This window comes from Humulus lupulus, chromosome 9 (genome assembly GCF_963169125.1).
Source record: "Humulus lupulus chromosome 9, drHumLupu1.1, whole genome shotgun sequence".
In the NCBI taxonomy this organism is placed as follows: domain Eukaryota; kingdom Viridiplantae; phylum Streptophyta; class Magnoliopsida; order Rosales; family Cannabaceae; genus Humulus; species Humulus lupulus.
This window is the reverse complement of record NC_084801.1, coordinates 7177262-7196805: the sequence shown is the minus strand read 5'-3', so window position 1 is coordinate 7196805 and position 19544 is coordinate 7177262. Positions and strand designations below refer to the sequence as shown.

At 31.1% G+C, this 19544-nt stretch overlaps 1 protein-coding gene across 1 annotated transcript; it reads right to left on the bottom strand.

Moving 5' to 3' along the window:
- Window positions 1–7266: 7266 nt before the first annotated feature.
- On the bottom strand, window positions 7267–9235 carry LOC133801862 (cyanidin 3-O-galactoside 2''-O-xylosyltransferase FGGT1-like). Its single transcript, XM_062240091.1, has one exon. It carries the CDS (start codon window positions 8919–8921, stop codon window positions 7479–7481), a length of 1443 nt encoding a protein of 480 aa, XP_062096075.1. The 5' UTR covers window positions 8922–9235; the 3' UTR covers window positions 7267–7478.
- Window positions 9236–19544: the final 10309 nt, after the last annotated feature.

Below are 19544 nucleotides of genomic sequence, written 5' to 3'. Positions count from 1 at the left end.
TCCATCTGCTGTAGCTCTAAATCGAAATGAGCAACTAATGCCAGGATAACTCTGAGGGAATCTTTCTTAGATACCGGAGAAAAGGTCTCCGTGTAGTCAATTCCTTCTTTTTGAGTGAATCCCTTAGCAACGAGTCTCGCTTTGTGTCTCTCAATGTTGCCTAATGAGTCTTTCTTTGTTTTGAAGACCCATTTACACCCAATAGCCCTCGCTCCATTAGGAAACTCAACAAGATCCCAGACTCCGTTGCTTTTCATAGAATTCATTTCTTCATTCATGGCATTGTACCATAGTTCCGATTCTTTGCTATTCATAGCTTGTGAAAACGTTTCTGGATCATTTTCGGCTCCAATATTGTAGTCAGATTCTTGTAAATACACAATGTAGTCACTAGGTATCGCCGATTTTATTGTCCTAATGGATCTTCTTAAGGCTACACCAGCAGGCTCTTGAGGAGCGGGTGGTTCAGCTTGTTGTTCAATAATTATAGGCAACTCTTGAACAACTTGATCCATTTGAACTTCATCATTGACTTGTGGATCTTCAACAATTGGTTGTGGTGGTTCAACATCCATTTGGACTGCAGGGGTGTTATCGACCATAATCAATCTTGCTCTTGAGGTGGAGGATTCTGAAGGATCTTTCTCAGAACCTAAGTCCTTGGATTGATCACTCCCACTAATCAAGGCATTTTCAAGAAATTTTGCATTCCTTGATTCCACAATCCTAGTGCTATGAGATGGACAATAAAACTTGTAACCTTTAGACCTTTCAGTGTAACCAATAAAGTATCCACTTATGGTCCTTGGGTCCAGTTTCTTTTCTTGTGGATTGTATACCCTAACTTCAGATGGGCATCCCCAAATGCGTACATGTTGCAAACTCGATTTCCAACCTTTCCATAATTCAAAAGGAGTTTTGGAGACTGCATTGGTTGGAACTCGATTTAATATGTACACGGATGTCTTTAGAGCTTCAGTCCACAAGGATTTAGGAAGTTTAGGGTTGCTGCTAAGCATACTTCGCACCATGTCCATCAATGTTCGGTTTCTCCTTTCTGCAACACCATTTTGCTCGGGTGTACCGGGCATGGTATATTGGGCAACAATCCCATTTTCTTGAAGAAACTTTGCAAAAGGACCAGGTGCTTTTCCATCTTCAGTGTATCTACCATAATATTCTCCACCTCTATCTGATCTCACTATCTTAATTTGCTTGTTGCATTGTTTCTCTACTTCAGCTTTAAATATCTTAAAGACATCTAACGCTTCGCTTTTGTTATGAAGTAAGTAGATATACATGTAGCGTGAGTAATCATCTATGAAAGAGATGAAGTATTTTTGACCATATGAGTCCATGTCTGGACTACATATATCAGTATGTATGATTTCTAATAGGTCGGAACTCCTATGGACACCACTTTTCTTAGAATTGGAGATATGCTTTCCCTTAATGCAATCCACACAAGTATCAAAATCAGTAAAATCTAAGGTATTGAGTACCCCATCATTTACTAACTTTCTAATTCTATCAATAGAGATATGTCCCAATCTCCGGTGCCATAATGTAGAGGAATTCTCATTCATAACACATCTTTTATTACCAGCGTGAACGTGCACAGTATTATAAGCGGTATTGTTTTGTAAATTAAGGCAGTAAAGACCATCAGACAAAATACCATTTCCAACACATTCAGATTTATTATATAAATTAAAAGATTTGTCTGAAAATGTAAAGGAAAAACCAAAAGGTACAAGTCTTGAAACGGAAATCAAGTTTCTAGAGAAACTTGGTACATAAAATGTCTTTTCTAACTTTAAAACAAAACCGCTACTTAAAACTAAATGGCACGTTCCTATAGCCTCCACATGTGAGCCCATCTTGTTTCCGGATAAGATGCTTTGCTCACTTCCCACTGGTTTCCTTAGGTTTTGTAAACCCTGCAAGGAATTTGAAATGTGAATTGTCGATCCAGAATCAATCCACCATGTGTTAATATTAACATTAGCCATATTAGATTCATAACATACGAATGAAATTGGATTGCCTTTGTCGTCCATCCATTTCTTGAACTTGGCGCATTCCTTTTTCGCATGTCCCTTCTTTTTGCAGAAGAAACATTTGATGGAATCCTTCTTTATATCGCCTTGGGGAGGCACTTTATTTTTCCCCTTGTCCTTCTTGGATGGTTTGCGTTTCTTGCCTTGGGTGGCCATGTGAGCACTTTCACCTTGTTCCTGCAGGAGCCTTGCTTCTTCTTGAGCACACATGGTTATCAGTTCATTGATACTCCATTTGTCCTTATGTGTGTTGTAGGAAATTTTGAAAGGCCCATATTGAGGTGGAAGATGGTTAAGGATGTAGTGGACCAAGAAGGTTTCAGGAATGACTACATCGAGTTTCTTTAGTTGAGCAGAAATGTCCCTCATCTTTGAAATATGTTCTCTAACTCCTTTGACACCAGTGAGTTTTGTGGATGAGAACTGGTGGATGAGGTTGTTGTAAAGTGGTTTGTCCGAAGTGTCGAACTGCTCATCGATCAGTTTGATCAAGTCTTTGACTTTCTCAGGTTGCTCCACCGATCCACGCATTCCCAGAGGGATCTTGGACATGATGAACATGATGCTGAGGCGATTGGACCGCTCCCATTTCTCATATAGTGCGATCTGAGCAGCAGTGCTAGTCGCAGTGATTGCAGCAGGTTCGTCCTTCCTTATTGCGTAGTCCATGTCGGCGCAGTCTAAATGAAGAAGAACTCGTTCCTTCCAGATTTTGAAATTATCACCCCTAAGCTCAGGAATTTCGGTAAGGATTTCAGCGAAACTAGAGGATGATGAAGAAGCTGCATGAATAGGATTACAAACTTAGATTTAGAAGATTGAGGCTTAATGAAGTCATGTTTTACCAATGTATAACATGCTGAAGATTGAAATTTTATTAAACAAAAATTGCCTGTGGGCTAAATTTTTAATTTAATAAAATTGGATGTAAAGGATGATAGATTATTCAAACGAATTATTTGGGATAAAGTAAGGTTTGATACTTCTATCTTTATTAAACTTTATGATAAAACTATTAAATTAATTATCATAACTCCTGTGGGTAAATTAAGAAAATTAATTTAATATATTATCCTAATTGATTATATAAATTTAATAAAATCCCTGTGGGGTAAAATTGTTATATTTATATAATCAATCACAATTTTGTCCATTATGTGATCCTTTCAAATTAATATATAATTTTATATAATTAAAGATGCTGTGGCTACTCCCTAATTATGTAAAATTATATGGTTCACTAGACATTATGTTTTAGGCTCTAGGAAGACCTAAGAACAATTTCGTTATAACATAATAGGCAATCACAGAGAGTAGTACTCCTAGTGTGGTCGTCCGAAGATCATTAAAAACCGTTCTAGATTTGAGCATTTGTCTCAGTTTCATGCGTTCTTATGTCAACCACAAAATTGTTTATGAATTATTCATAATTTTATTCACCCTAAATGTTTTATGAATATTTTATGAATAAATTATGAAGATTAATGTGCTAAATATTATTCAACCTATCTTAATGTTTTGAATATAATCTAAATATATCTAGCACAATAATTGAATATATATAATGTATTTAAAATTATAAAGGCATACATATAAAATTAAAGATAATTATACTCAAAATAAATTTTGCATGAATAAGAACAAAATAATCATACAAATTAGTATAATTAATTATATGTACGAAAATACAATAATTCCATATATATACTTAATGGCAGAAAAAATCATGCTTAATAAGACAATAACATCATTTACTGATTTCGTGAATTAATAAAATAATTGCACAAACTTAATTGTAAAAATTTATTATATTCTTAAAATAGCACAATTATTTAATATTGCATGAATAAAAGAAATATACCATACACCAAAATCAAGTAAGTGCACATTTTAATTAATTTCCAAATATATAATTTACCAAAATTATATGTTTTAATTAAATTGGCAAGATAAAATTTATTGTCCAAATTGGTTCGAAATTCATGTCTAAAGAGATTCATGACGTTAGATTGATTAAACAACAACAAAAAATCGAACTTTAATATCAAAATTGTTTTTGGCCATAACCGGGTACATGAAGGTTGCAAAACTGATTTTGGATTCTCAAAACTTGATTTGGAAACATAGATCATTAGAAAAAAATAATCTGAAGGATTTCTAATGGTACTTATGTGGAAAATTAGTTTTGAAACAAAAAATCAAAAAATATGAGACATTAAAACTCTCTATCAAAATAAAAATTAAAAAAAAAATTATGAATATGGCCCTCCAACAATATATAAAACTATATACACAGATATATAATATATGTGTATAGATGAAGACATAGGCACATCTATAAATCATAAAAAAATATATGTGTATAATTTGTTTATATTGCCAAAATATGTTAGATATAACATATATGTAAACACAAAACAATACAAAAACAATAAAACTACCAAAAGAAATTTTGTTAAATGTAGGCCAACAAAAAAAAACGTAGATATATGTATATATATATATATATGAATATGAATATGAAGACATATATAAATCAAATAAATATATATGCAGATAAAATTAGCAAGACAGAGATGTAGACTGGCGACTGATACCAAATGTTAGATTAAGATGAAATGTATGCATATGAACAATCTTATATACATGTAGGCGGAATTAATATATAGAATGAACATATACAAAAAGAATCGAATATTGTATACCTCCAGCCATTGCTATTGATAACCTCGATTTAGCTTTAGATCTACAAAAGAAAATGAACAAAAGTTAGAACGAGTACACGGACTTCCAAGCTCTCACTAACTCTTTTAGATGGAGTTATTGAAAGTCAGAATGAGCAGCGAGCTTGGGGACCGGTACTCTATATTTATAGAGTGAGACTTACCATCAGAGTCTCTGCCACAGATTGAGATATTTCCTCAATCAGTTGGGATATGAAAAATCGGGTAACAACAAAATCAGGTAACAAACAATGTTGACCATTAATTAGAATATTTTGTCAATAAATTAAATATTGACTTTAATATATTAAATCAATTAGTTGATTTTATATACCAAACCAATAATATTCTAACAGTTTCTTCCATAGAGATTAGTTTCGGAGGAGAATCAATAATAATGGTACGGTTGCATTTGAGCAAGAACTCATCATTATTCATGGCGCAATTTTCGTCGATTCCGAAGGGGTATGGGACCTCCACTCCTCCGCTAGATCTACTTGTGTTGTGGCTTCAGCCATCCTCGTCTTCGGTATGCATGGCCATAGCAGCAGCAGCAGTAAGCCTAGGCAGAAGTAACAGCATTTGTTCACTTCCATTTTTTATTTTTATTTTAGTACATTTATATTATATATATATTGATCGAATATATATGTTATATAGTAGCACTGATCTTAATTATTTTTGAGATTATATATGCCAGTGGGTGATCTTACTTTATTTTATTATATATTATTATTCTATATTTTTAAATAGTACATAAATATTATTTTCACATAAATAAAGTAACAAGGACCACTTAGGGCATCTGCAATGGTAGTAGCTTCACCGTATATGTCAGAAAAATTAAGAAGTGAGACTTTTATATATTGTGGCCAGAGATGTAGCCCTTGCATGGCAACGTTGCCCATTTTACTTTTAAAAAATTAATAATATTTTAATATAATTTATGTACTCTTGGCAACAAAATAAATGACTTGCACTGCTGATGCTTTTATAAATATTATTATAAACAAGGATTGAATATTGATTTTTCGACTACCAAATTTATAATTATTATACTTCTGGCACAAGTCCTCGGGCAATTTATTGGTAGTAGTTATTTAAAGATTAATGCTGCACACCTTTATTTGCACTCTAATAAATTAAGTACTATACATGTATTTAATCTCATTGAATATTTTTAAGTAAGGACCACATTTTCTTTAATTACATAGTTGATATTTAGTCTCAACCATAAATACTTTAAAGTATTTAATTACATAGTTAATATTTAGTCTCAACCATAAATACTTTAAAGTAGAGAGCGCATCAATTTAAATTTAAATTAAATACATAGTCTGTAAATTGGTTTTCATTACTCTTATTTAAATGGAATGTATTTAATAGATAGTAACCATTTGATATTATGTGTTTTTATAAAATATCATTTTGGTACCCTCTGTTTTCAATAATGCTCATATAGCAGTACTCTGTATTTTAAAATCGTACATATTTGGTACCCTAAATTCAAATTTAATTAATAAATTTTTACCAATTTAATCAAACTGTTAATTACATATAACTGATACAGTTTGATCATATTGACAAAATTCTATCTATCAAATTTGAATCTAGAGTATCAAATATATATAATTTTAAAATATAAGATATGATATGAGCATTATTAAAAATAAAAGATACCAAAATAATACTTTGTAAAAATATAAAATACCAAATAAGTAAATTCCCTAATTTATACGAGATTAGGAAAATAAAAAATACACATAAAAAGTCTCGTTACGAAAATAAAAAATACACATAAAAAGTCTCATGACTCCCCACATAGGAATAGAATTATTTTATTAGATGAGAAGGAGATAAATGTTGAGCCGTTCCTAGGGAGACGTGAAAGACTTACAAAATTACAACTTTCTATCTCTTAAAGCAACTCCAACACACTAGTTAGAATTAGCCATTTAATTTTTTCATACTCCATCCACAACCCCATGAGACTAGCTAGAATAATAATTTACTATCATGCTAGCCAAATATATAGCTAGTGAGAAATTACTAGCCAATTAATAATATATTATTAAAATAATAAAAAAGTAATGTTGGGAGATAAAAAAACAAACTAATCAAAACTTTAATTTAATATATGTTGGAAATTAAATTTGTAAAAATTATTTGACAGTGTACACACTTTAAATGGATCGTTTTTTTAAAAAAAAAAATGAAAAGAATAATGCTGGCGGACATAAAGAAGATGATACTGTATTTAAACTCGTTCAAGAAGATCTCCAAGCTAGATGAGCCAATAAAATGAATACTGTACCAAAAATGACTCATTTCTTGAACTAATCCAGATTGAAGTAAAAATATTGGTTATTGAATCAGTAATAATTTGGCATTTTCTCTCTCAAATAGAAGAACAAAATTGTTGATATATAACAAGTGGTATAAATAATCCACAATAATCAATTAGTAACGATTCATTTCTTAAGTTAAGAACTAGAAGAGAATCATTGAATTAAACAGTTAATAATGGCATGAACAAAAATGAATAAATGATGAAACCGGAAAAAGTCAATATTTTACTAACTAATAATAATAAGGTCTCAAAGACAAGGCATAATTTAGATCAGACCACCCTAATCGTAAGAAAGAAAACATAGAATAGAAAAGACAAAACTGGTATTTGAATACTTGTTCAGGACTAGGTAGCAGTGATGAGAGCATGTAATTTTTTGATAAAGTCATCAATATAAGAGTCCTCAAGCCCTTTGCTCAACAGAAAATCTCTCCATTTCTTATGATTAGCCCTCACTTCCTTCCCCACATGGCTCTCCTTCACCATTACAGCCTCAACAGCCCTACAAACACCTTCTTTCGTAAAGAACCCATCTTCATCTCCTTTCTCAACCTCGACTCCAACTTTGAGATCATCACTCATAATCCTAGCATTGATAAACTGATCTCCAACGTTTGGGACCAAAACCAATTGACACTCATTCACCATGCCCTCAAGCAAAGACCCACAACCACAGTGAGTCACAAAGCACCCAACCGAACCATGGCTCAGTATCAGCTGCTGCTGCACCCAACCCCCATGGACCAGCCCCCTACTCCCAACTCTCTTCTTGAACCCATCTGGCAAAGCTGACTCCACTGTTTCGGACCCAGCTGGGGGTTTCAGCGCCACTAGGAACGGTCGACCGGTTAACTCAAGGCCCAGAACGAGTTGTTGGAACTGCTCCTTTACCAAGACACATTCGCTTCCAAATGCGCAGTACACCACACTTCCCTTCTCGAATCTCGAAAGAAACGCCGCCGTTTCGCCTTCCAACACCGACTTCGGTCGTTCCGGAACCACCGGGCCAGCCAGGATGACAGCTTTCCCCCACTTCTCGGCCACGTAATCGGCGTAGACTCCCTCCATCTCTCTGGAGGTTTTGAAAACGATGGCGTCGCTGTCGTCTAACCCGATTTTCTGTCGTTTAGTGAATGTGATGCCGTTCCCGAATTCCATTACCGTTGCTTTAGCCAGGCGACGAGCTTCGTGAGCTCGAAGCTTAATGCACGATGATGGGAAACCAGGTAGAGGCTGCATCAAATCGGCTTCGGTTAAGGGAAACTCGTCCAATCTTCTGTCGGGACTGATCAGGTAGCCGTGCGTTGCCGGGCTGACGGTGCAGTAATGGAGGGATTTGATCCCAAAACGACGTGCGGCTTCAGGTAGCCAGTGGGTGAAATCGAAGAAGATGATTTGGGGTTTAAGGTTTTGAAGAGAAGCTTCGAGTTGGGGACGAGTGAGATCCATGGCGGTCATGAGAAACGAGATGAGATGGTAAGGAACGTCGGCGGTGGTTTCGGCACCGGGTGGGAGGCCGTCGACGTGAGGGACGTGGATGGGGACGAAGGAGATGAGGTGTGGGTGGAGGTTGAACGACACTAGTTTGGACTGCGTTTTGGTTGGTATGTAGAAGGAGATTCTGTGGCCTCTCTCGGCTAACTTGTTGGAGATGTGGAGGAATGAGGTGAGGTGTCCCATGGCGAACCATGGGTACATAGCAATGTGAAGCTTCTTTTCTTCTTCTTCTCTCATTTTCGCTGCGTTTTTCTTTGACTTGTCTGAACTAAATCTCTTATTCACACACATATATATAGAAAGAACTAGGCTAGGGTTTGCATGCTTGTGTGTTCTTTGTATTACGAAAGGTTCAAAGCCAGTCTAAAATATCGTGGCCAACTCAACAGTATATAGTTCAACAAATTAAAGATCACTAACGAGAAACCAGGGTTCAGTTTCGATTTTACTAGGTATATCAGCATAGTATACGATTTCATTAGCAATAATTTTTTTTTTTTTTTTTAAAAGGTTATTTTTTCCATTATTTTAGAGTGTTGCTCTATGTGACGGTGTCAAATATCACATGAGTTGGTACCCATGATTGATAAGCTATACCCTGTAATACTTATTAAATTCAAATATTAGATTGCACTAATAGCGATATGAAATGCCCTTATCAATTATTTTTCTTTTAATGCTGTTTTTATTTTAAAAAATATAATATATATTTACAAAGTGATATATTTTATCACTATATATATTACATCACTAATTTTTTTATTTATTTTACATCAAACTACCGTACATTAGCTTCTTTATTTTACATCACCAAAACTCCACTTTTAAATATTTTATTCATTTTAAATATTTTCTCACTTTCAATAATATCTTTATATATTTTAATATTTATAATATTTATCCATTTATAATATTAAATATAATTATACTCTATAAATAAAAAAAATATAATGATAATATATTTTAAATTAATCCAAATTTATAAAACAAACTAAAGTATAAATTAATTCAAAAACATAAAAATAATAAAAATACTCATTCTAAATATTGTAATAACAAAATATAAAAAATAATACATGCATTCTAAAATTTAACAAATACCTAAATAACAAAACAACTAACTAATAAATCATAAAGAATAATAATAAAATACCTAAAATAATATTATATAAAACACACTATTTTTTTTTTAAATAAACAACACACACTATATATATTTCTTCTATATAAAAAGTGTGTTGATAACAAAAATTATTGGTTTTAACCGTTTCAGAATATTCTAAATATTTAACGGAATATACTTTTAAAACAAATTAAAAAAAATATATTTATTAATTATATTAATATAAATTCAAATATTATAAAATATTATTATTATAATTAGATATTTATCAATTATATTAATATAAATTTAAATATTATAAAATATCATATTATAATAGTATATATAATACAATACTAAATATTTAATAATCGTATTAATATAAATTAAAAATTTACAAATATTATTATAATAATATATAGCGCACATGTAATATATAATCCTAATTTTTCCTCAAAATATTTATTTATATATAATGCTGATTTTTATAAAATTTTGCTAGAATAAATATTTAGTAATTATAATAATATAAATTCAAATAATATAAAATATCATTATTATAAGAGTTTTTTTCAGCTGCAGTCATCATTCTTTATACTTTGTAATACTTAGATCCTGAAAGTTGATTTTGTATTAGTTATGTCTCAAATATTTTCAAATCTTATCATTTAGGTCCCTAAATGTTATTTTTTTATTTCAAAATACATAAATAAAATATAAAAAAAAGGTGAATCAATCTAAAAAAAAAAAATGACCACTTAATTTTTGATAATACCAAACATGACATTGAAAATAATTTTTTTTTCATGTCATTTTAAAAATTATTTAATAGTTTTACAAAATTAAATTAATTTTTCATTAAAAAAACATTACCTATATATTTTTTAATATTAATATTTGAACTACCATGAGATTATCAATATTTATCATGTACATATTTATTTTTATTTTGTAATTTTTTTCTATAATGCAACTTATAATAAATCATATATATGTATATATATGTGTACATAAATAACTTGACATACACTATTAAAATTTAAAAAAGTATGAAATAAAAACAAGTATAAACATAATAAAAATTGATAATATCAAGATAATCGCGATAATATATAGTTATTAGTATTAATTATAAAACAACAATGTATGTCATAATATTTTTTTAATGAAATATTAATTTAATTTAAAAAATACTATGTATTTTTACTAGGTATATCAGCATAGTATACGATCCCATTAGCAATAAATTTTGGTTTAGCGTGTTGCTATTTGTTGTGACTCGTAATATTTATTTAATTCAAATAAGTAGCACCGATATTGAATTGCACCAATAGAAATATGACACATGCTTGTGATGTTGGACTCCACCAGTATTACTCCTTAGGAGTTCTTTGTTTTTTTTTTTTTTAAATATAATATATATTTACAAATAAATTGTTAGAGCACTCGATGCAGGTGATGTATTTTATCACTATTTTACATTACTATTTTTTTTTACATCAAACTATGATACATTAGTTTCTTTATTTTACATTACCAAAACTCTACTCTAATATATTTTATTCATTTTAAATATTTTCTCACTTTCAATAATATCTTTATATATTTTAATATTTGTAATATTAAATATAATTATACTCTATAATTAAAAATATATATAATTATAATGTATTTTAAATTAATCCAAATTTATAAAACAAACTAAAGTATAAATTAATTCAAAAACATAAAAATAATAAAAATACTCATTCTAAATATTGTAATAACAAAATATAAAAAATAATAAATACCTAAATAACAAAACAACTAACTAATAAATCATAAAGAATAATATTAAAATACCTAAAATAATATTATATTAATATATATAATAAAATATTATATTATTATTATATAAAACACACTATTTTTTTAAATAAACAACACACTATATATATTTCTTCTATATAAAAAGTGTGTTGATAAGGAAAATTATTAGTTTTAATGGTTTTAGAATATTCTAAATATTTAAGAAAATATAATTTTAAAACAAATTAAAAAATATATATTTATTAATTATATTAATATAAATTCAAATATTATAAAATATCATATTATAATAATATATATAATATAGGATGTACGCCCTGATTTTCCCACAAAAAGTCATGAAAATATTTTTCTCATGTTATGTTTGTTATTATCATAAATTAAATGTCCAAATATTTAAGAATGATTCACCATTTATTTTTTATGTATTTTAAAAGATAAAAGAAATAAAAATAACATTTATGGACCTAAATGATACGATTTGAAAATATTGGAGACCTAACTAATACAAAATAGATTTTTGGGACCTAAGTGTTACAAAATATTAAGAATGAAGACTACAGCTGAAAAAAATCTTTTTTTTTTTGATGAATCAGAAGCTATTCATTACTCCACTTACAAATTTACAACCTGTAGGCACCTATTGATAAGGCCCGTTCTCTATACAAATATAGAAACAAAAGCTATAAAAATTCAAAGCTATAAAAATTCAAACCATTCCCTATCAATTTGACCTATTTGCTTAGGCTTTTATACAAGTTATCCTAGTTTTAAGTTGCCATTTGGCTTCCTGAACTAACAACGTGGGAGAAATAATGTTTGAATGCCAGAGTTTGGAATTTCTAGCCTGCCATAAGTGATAAACCAGCGAGGCAACTGAGGCAGCCAGAACTTTCTTCTGAAACTTGCTTCTCCTGGACCTGTTTATCCATCTAAGAAGTCCCTTCAATGACTCTGTATGGGCTTTCCATCCCAGCCAAGTCTTCATTTGATGTAAGCATTCAAAAAATAGATGAGCCCCTGATTCTTCTGCTCCATTGCAGAGGATACAAGTTGATTCCTCTGAAATATTGAACCTGCAAAGTCTGTCTCTGGTTTTGAGTCTATTCTGTACTGCTAGCCAAAGTATAAAGCTATGTTTGGGTATGTTAAACCTGCCCCATACTTCTTTGCTCCAATGGATCTTTTCTTGCACCTGAATAAGTATTTTATACCCATATGAAATTTGATAAACCTTCTGTGTAAATTGCCCAGGGTCCATAATATTTTTGACTTGATCTTTAAGCATCACTAATTTCCTCCAGTACCAGCTACTAAGGGGCGAAGCCTTGTAGCCCCACCACTCCTCATTCTTTATATACACACTATGCACCCACTTAACTCATAGATTATCTTTTTTTGTTGCAATTGACCAGACATTTTTAAACATAGCTGCTTGGTTCCACGCTGAGATACTCATGAACCCAATTCCTCCAGCCTTCTTAGGCTTACAAAGCCTACTCCAAGCCACACTTCCAGACCCAACCATGCTACTCTGCCCTTTCCAGAGGAAACTTCTACAGACCCTTTCAATCTCAGACATAATTTCCTTGGGTAGAATCATGATTTGACTCCAATAGGCATGAATAGAAAGTAGTACCGAATGAATCAATATTGATCTACCAGCAAATGATAAATTCCTGGTACTCCAACTCTTAATCCTAGCTGTCATTTTCTCAACCAGCAGTTTACAATCAATAGCTTAAATTCTCTTGGCACAGATGGGGATACCAAGATAACTGAATGGTATAGAACTTCTACTGAATCCCGACATATCTATCACTCTTCTAATTTCCTCCTCACTCATAACACTACAGTAGATAGCTGACTTTTTGATGTTTGGGATCAATCCAGAGGACTTTGAGAACAACTTGAGCCCCTGCAACATTAGATATATGCTCTTGAAATCACCCTTGCAGAACAATAACACATCATCGGCAAAGCTGAGATGATTTAACTTTAAATCGCTGCATCTGTCATGAAACTGAAACCCCTCCTTCTCCCCAACTTTTTGCATGATCCTACTCAAGTACTCCGTTCCAAGTACAAAAATCAAAGGGGACATTGGGTCCCCTTGCCTCAAATCTCTTTTCGACGCAAAGAATCCATGCATAGATCCATTAAACATGATAGAATACTTAGGTGTAGATATGCAAGCCAAAATAAGCCTAATGAATTTGACAGGGAATTTAAAGGCTTGTAGCATCTCTTCTATGAATCCCCATTCCATGGTATCGTAAGCCTTTTGTAAATCCAGCTTTATCATGCAATTGGGCCTACTTGATTTCCGTCCATAATGTCTAATGAGATCTTGATAAATCATAATATTATGAGAGATTATTCTGCCTTGAATAAACCCCCCTTGGTTTTGAGCCACTAGATCAGGAAGGATGACTTTCAGCCTACTACAAATCAATTTTGTAGCCACTTTGTATAGAACATTGCAGCAAGAGATAGGACGGTAATCACTTACAGAATTAGGACATTTACATTTAGGGATAAGAGTAATCACTGTAGAATTAATCTCTTTTAACAGCTGCCCTGTATGTAGGAATGATAATATAGCTTCACTTATCTCATCACCAACTAATTCCCAATTATCTTGAAAGAAGTAGCTGCAATAACCATCAGGTCCTGGAGCTTTCATACCAGGGATGCTAAACACAACAGCCTTAATATCTTCCTTAGTAAATTCAGCTGAAAGAAAATTTGCTTGCTGCCTTGATATCACAGGTCCATAAGCCATAACAGCGTTTTTAACTCGATACCTCTTGTGCATTTGGGTACCCAACAATGACTGATAATAAGAGAGAAAGGCTTCGGTAACCTCATCAGGAGTCTCCACTCTAGTCCCTTCTGCATTAATAATAAAACATATCCTATTCAGGCACCTTCTTTTTTTGATACTAGAGTGAAAAAATGCAGTGTTTTCATCACCTTCTTCGACCCAAGTAACCTTAGCTTTTTGGGACAAATATGAGCTATAATTTTTCTGTACTGCTGCATAATGATGTCTGGCTTCCAATTCTTGACTCTATAGAATCACATTCATAGGGTCACGATGCATTTTATTTTGACAATCACTTAACTGCTCTTTAGCTTGCACATAGGTCATATGAATCTCTGAATAACCCCTCTTGTTCAGCTCTTTAAAGATGGACTTAAGATTCTTCAGTTTAGACACAATTTGATACATTTTTGTCCCTGTAACCTTTTGATGCCACCCCCTACACACTTCTTGATGATATTGAGGATGAGAAGACCACATTCTAAAGTACTTGAATGGTTTCTTTCCACTAGGAACATCAGGATGCACTGTAAGAACTGCTGGTGTGTGATCAAATAAGCCTTCATTATGGAAAATAGCTTCAGCATTTGGAAATTTGTCCATCCAAGCTTGATTCACCATAACTCTGTCAATTTTGGAGTATATTTTATCTGGGCCTTGCTGCTTATTACTCCAAGTGTAGAAGTTCCCACTATATTTTACATCATGCAACTGGCAGCTAGATATACAATTCAGAAACTCAATATTCAAGTTGTGTCGTGCTCTATCCCCAATTCTCTCATCTCTGTTCAAGATATCATTAAAATCCCCAAGCATAACCCATGGGTCCATTCTAGCCATCTCTTGTAATCCTTTCCATAAACTTTTTCGCCCCTCCTCATCATTAAATCCATATACAAAAGTGGTACAAAAGCTATGCTTATTGTCCACAGTAGTAACAGCCAAATCAATAAACTGGTTTGAACAATTTAGTATACTTACATTGTATCTCATAGGGTTCCAAGCAATTATAATCCGCCCCTCTTTATGCCACGCACCATTGGACGTGAAACACCAACATGAGAACATGTGAACATGTGAACATACAAGGCTCCAAGCTTTGGAGCCTTCACTTTCGTCTCAAGCAGACCAACTAACCCAGCTCGCTGATGAGCAATAAATTGCCTTACGACCTTTTGCTTATGCTGGGTATTGATCCCTCAGACGTTCCAGCATATAACCCTATCCATTGGACAGAGGAGGCCCTCCCCCTCCTCCCGTTTTTCCCAATTCCTCCACTCGTTGGTGGTTCTCTTGGATAAGTTCATTCTGGCTCTCCCCAGTCGGAACACTTGATGAAACAGTAGGCTCTGCTAATGCCTGAAAGGAGTTCAAAGTGGATGGACCAGCTATAGAAGCCTTGTCTTTGACCCTCCATCCTTTCGTAATAGGCTGAAACCCATCCTCTGATTCTTTAATTACCTCCTTTTCTTTTTCCTCTGGTTTCTGAACTACCTCTTTAGCTATCCACTGTTGCTTCCTACTTTCTTTCCTTCTGCATTCTTTAGTAGCATGCCCCATACCCTTGCAATGTCCACAAATGATTGGTTTCCATTCATATGTGACACCTACCGTAACATTAGATTCAAATTCATCCTCAAATTCAATACAAAACTAGATATTTAATAATTATCTTTTATCAAGAATAAACAAGTTTTTTCTCCAATTATTGATGTGTGATTTGAATAATATCATGAATGTGTGATATTATTCTTGATAGAATAATTATCTTCTATAAAAAATAAACAATTTTTTTCTCCAATAATTGATGTGTGATTTAAATAATATCATGAATGTTTTGTATCTTAAATAAGGTAGTTTGTAATCTAAAAAATTATCATATTATTTTTTTTTTTAAAATTTCTTTTAATATGTTTATGTCATTTTTATATGTATATATAATATTTTTTATTTATTTAAAATTTATATAAAAAATTAATAAAAATAATTAGTAAATTTTCTAAATAAAAATAAACGTGCCCGTTGGTTCTACCTAGTATATATATATATATATATATATGAAATACATACTAAAACATACCCATATTACAGTATATATATATATATATATAAATATGTTACAAGAGAAAATGTGAAAGAAAAAAAAAAGACAAAAGAAAAGAGAAAAAGATAATAATAAAATATGTTTACACCAATGAACATTGTTCTATAAATTTAGCAAATTACTGTAGTTATACAACAGCTGCTGTAGTGCTTTTTTAGGACTATTGAGTATAATTTACATAGAATAAAGCTATGTTACCAATGCTAAGATATATAACAAGAAAATACAACATTACTCTTTAACTGTACAATTTCACCCAAGAAAAGAGATGGTTTGTTACCAGCTCCGGCTCACTATTCCTGGTCTAACTGCCTAGGGCGACATTTTGGAAGCGGGTCATGTATATTTATTAGTACACTTTTTTATATTTATAAATATATATATTCTGAATAAATACAAATATATAAATAAAATGAAGAAATTTTTTTCTTAAATACACATTTTTTTTGTTTTTTTTTTTATATTTTTACCATTTCTAATTTTTTTTTTTAAATATACACTCAAGTTTTCAACAATATCATTTTCAAAATTTCATAATTACGAAAATACACTTTTTAGGAAAATTCAGCTAAAAATCAACTTAAAAATAACTCACTAGATCAATAAAAAAAACTAAAAAATAATAAAAATAATATATATATCATATCAGCTAAACATCAACAAAAAAAACATGAAAACAACGTAAAAACATAAAAAAATAGAAAGAAAAAAAAACCGTAAAAATATAAAAATTTCCTTAAAATTGAAAAAAAAATATTTGACCATAAAAATATAAATTTAATAACGAAAATTAGTATTTTATGTAAAAATTTCTAAAATAAATCATACCTTAATTATTTATCGATCTGCCATGTGGACCAGAATTTACCATAAGTTTTGGCCATAATAAATTTCGAGTTTGAAATTTTTTGATATTTCTAGAACACGTGGATTCACCCACAAACCTGATTTCACGGTGGGTATAATATAAATTTTTATTTTACAACATAACAAATATTAAGAGATATAGTATAGACTTAATTTAGTACTTAAAAAAACAAATGATATACTAAAGTAAAATAATTTGAACTCATACATTTAAAGTCGTCAAGCATATACATTTAAATTTGTCTGGACTAGTTCTCATATTTTGAAAACGTTGGATGAAAGACTCATTGTCAATAGCATTAAATACATAATTTTAAAGATACACAGTCAATCAACCATTCAACCACTGATCTCCCATTTTGTTAATGCTCCTTCTATAGAACCTGTTGTAAAGTGTTAATGCCAATTTACTATCATAATAAGTAAGAACATCTTAATCAATCTATGTGTATAATGAAAAATAGTGTATATATATAATACAAGTACAAACTGTATTGTATTTTTTGCAATATTTTACAAATAAGAAAAATAAAGAGCATATTTTACTTTCAAAGATAATATACTTTTAGTGTGACATTATAGTTTAATTAGTTTGGAGATGAAAAAAAAAGAAAGCAGTTTGAAGAAACTAAGAGATGGCCAAGTATATTTGGAGAGATGGCTAAGTATACAATAACTACTCCTTTGGGAATTGGAATTAAGTCCAAAGAATGATCAAATAAGCCCAGTGAAATAATGTTTATAAGCATCAAGTAAATTTATAAGCAATTGGGAATCAAAGGAGGCTAGGTCAAAAAATGGCAAAATAACATACTTTTTGGAGAATAGTACTGATCACATTTGAAACTTTCTTAAAAGCTCTCAGTATTCAAAGATCAAACTATATATCATCAATTCTTTTGTTTAATATTTGAAGAGAATTAGAAGATTTCTTGTATCTCAGCTGTTCTATTTCCTTAATTTCTTAAAGCCCTTAAGCAATACTAGAGGGTGTGGAAACATATAGAATTTGGACAAAGTCATTCTATAACTTATTCAATAGCCTCCGTTTTTTTTATTGTGTTCCGGGCCGCAAATCAGAGTTGACTATAATTAAAGGAAACATCAAGAATATATACGACCTCACAAATCAAAGAAATTTTCAACTAATTTTTTAATAATAGTTTTTTATTCAACAACTCCAACGACTGATCAAAACTAGGTCAAATTGGAAGACTTACAATAATATATTCAACACTAAAATATGTGAGAATAACGTAACATCATCTCCAATCTCCAATGAAGTGTGAGAAAGCTATAGTGTACTGTACTTAGTACATCTTATAAAAATATAACTTCAATATAGTTCTAAAAAGTGTGTCAAATTTGGCACATGCTAAAAGTTGTGCTAAATTTGGCACAAATTATAACAAAAGTCAAATTTGACACATCAATAAATGCTACTTTTTTATTTATCAGATTGTCATTAATTATTATAATTGAGTAGTTGACAATTAATGATCAACCATATATTATTTTATTATTTTTTTTAATGGAAAATTTCTTTGAGTACATAATTTGGATAATAAAATATAATAAAAACTTAATTTTTGTATGTTTTTAATAAATATTAAATGAATTATTGATTTTTTTTTTATATTAATTTGCATCTTGTGCATTGGAGCACAATTGCAAATATTTGGCCAAATATAACATTAACTAATTTTTTGTACTAAATTTGACACAAAATTTATATCTTGCATTGGAGATGATCTAATTGCTTTATTATTATAAAAGTTGTTGACCGCGTTTTTAGCCAACGACGTGAGAACGTCAAATAACGACAAACCTTCAAGAGAAATCAAAACGACAACAAACGGTATAAACAAGAAAAGTAAAGAACACATGAGATTTTTATAGTGGTTCAGCCCCGATTGTCGGTAATAGCCTAATCCACTTAGAGATGTGATTTATAAACCTGTACTCAAGATCAGATGGACTGAGCCAACTGAGTTTCTTCAGTACAGATTGTGAAAATACAAGAATTCTCTCTAATTTCAGCACTTTCTCTCTCTAGAATAGACAGTCCCGATTTTCTCTCTCTAGAAAGAAGAAGCAGAAGGAACCCCTCTCTCATCTCATAAGCTCTCTATTTATAGAGATGGGATCCTCAACTGATATCCCCTTATAATAGGGATATTTTATTATATTTATTACATTTATATT

Bases quoted from the DNA above. Each gene is read 5' to 3' on its own strand.
- LOC133801862 (XM_062240091.1), bottom strand. From the start codon at position 8,921: ATGTGTGTGAATAAGAGATTTAGTTCAGACAAGTCAAAGAAAAACGCA.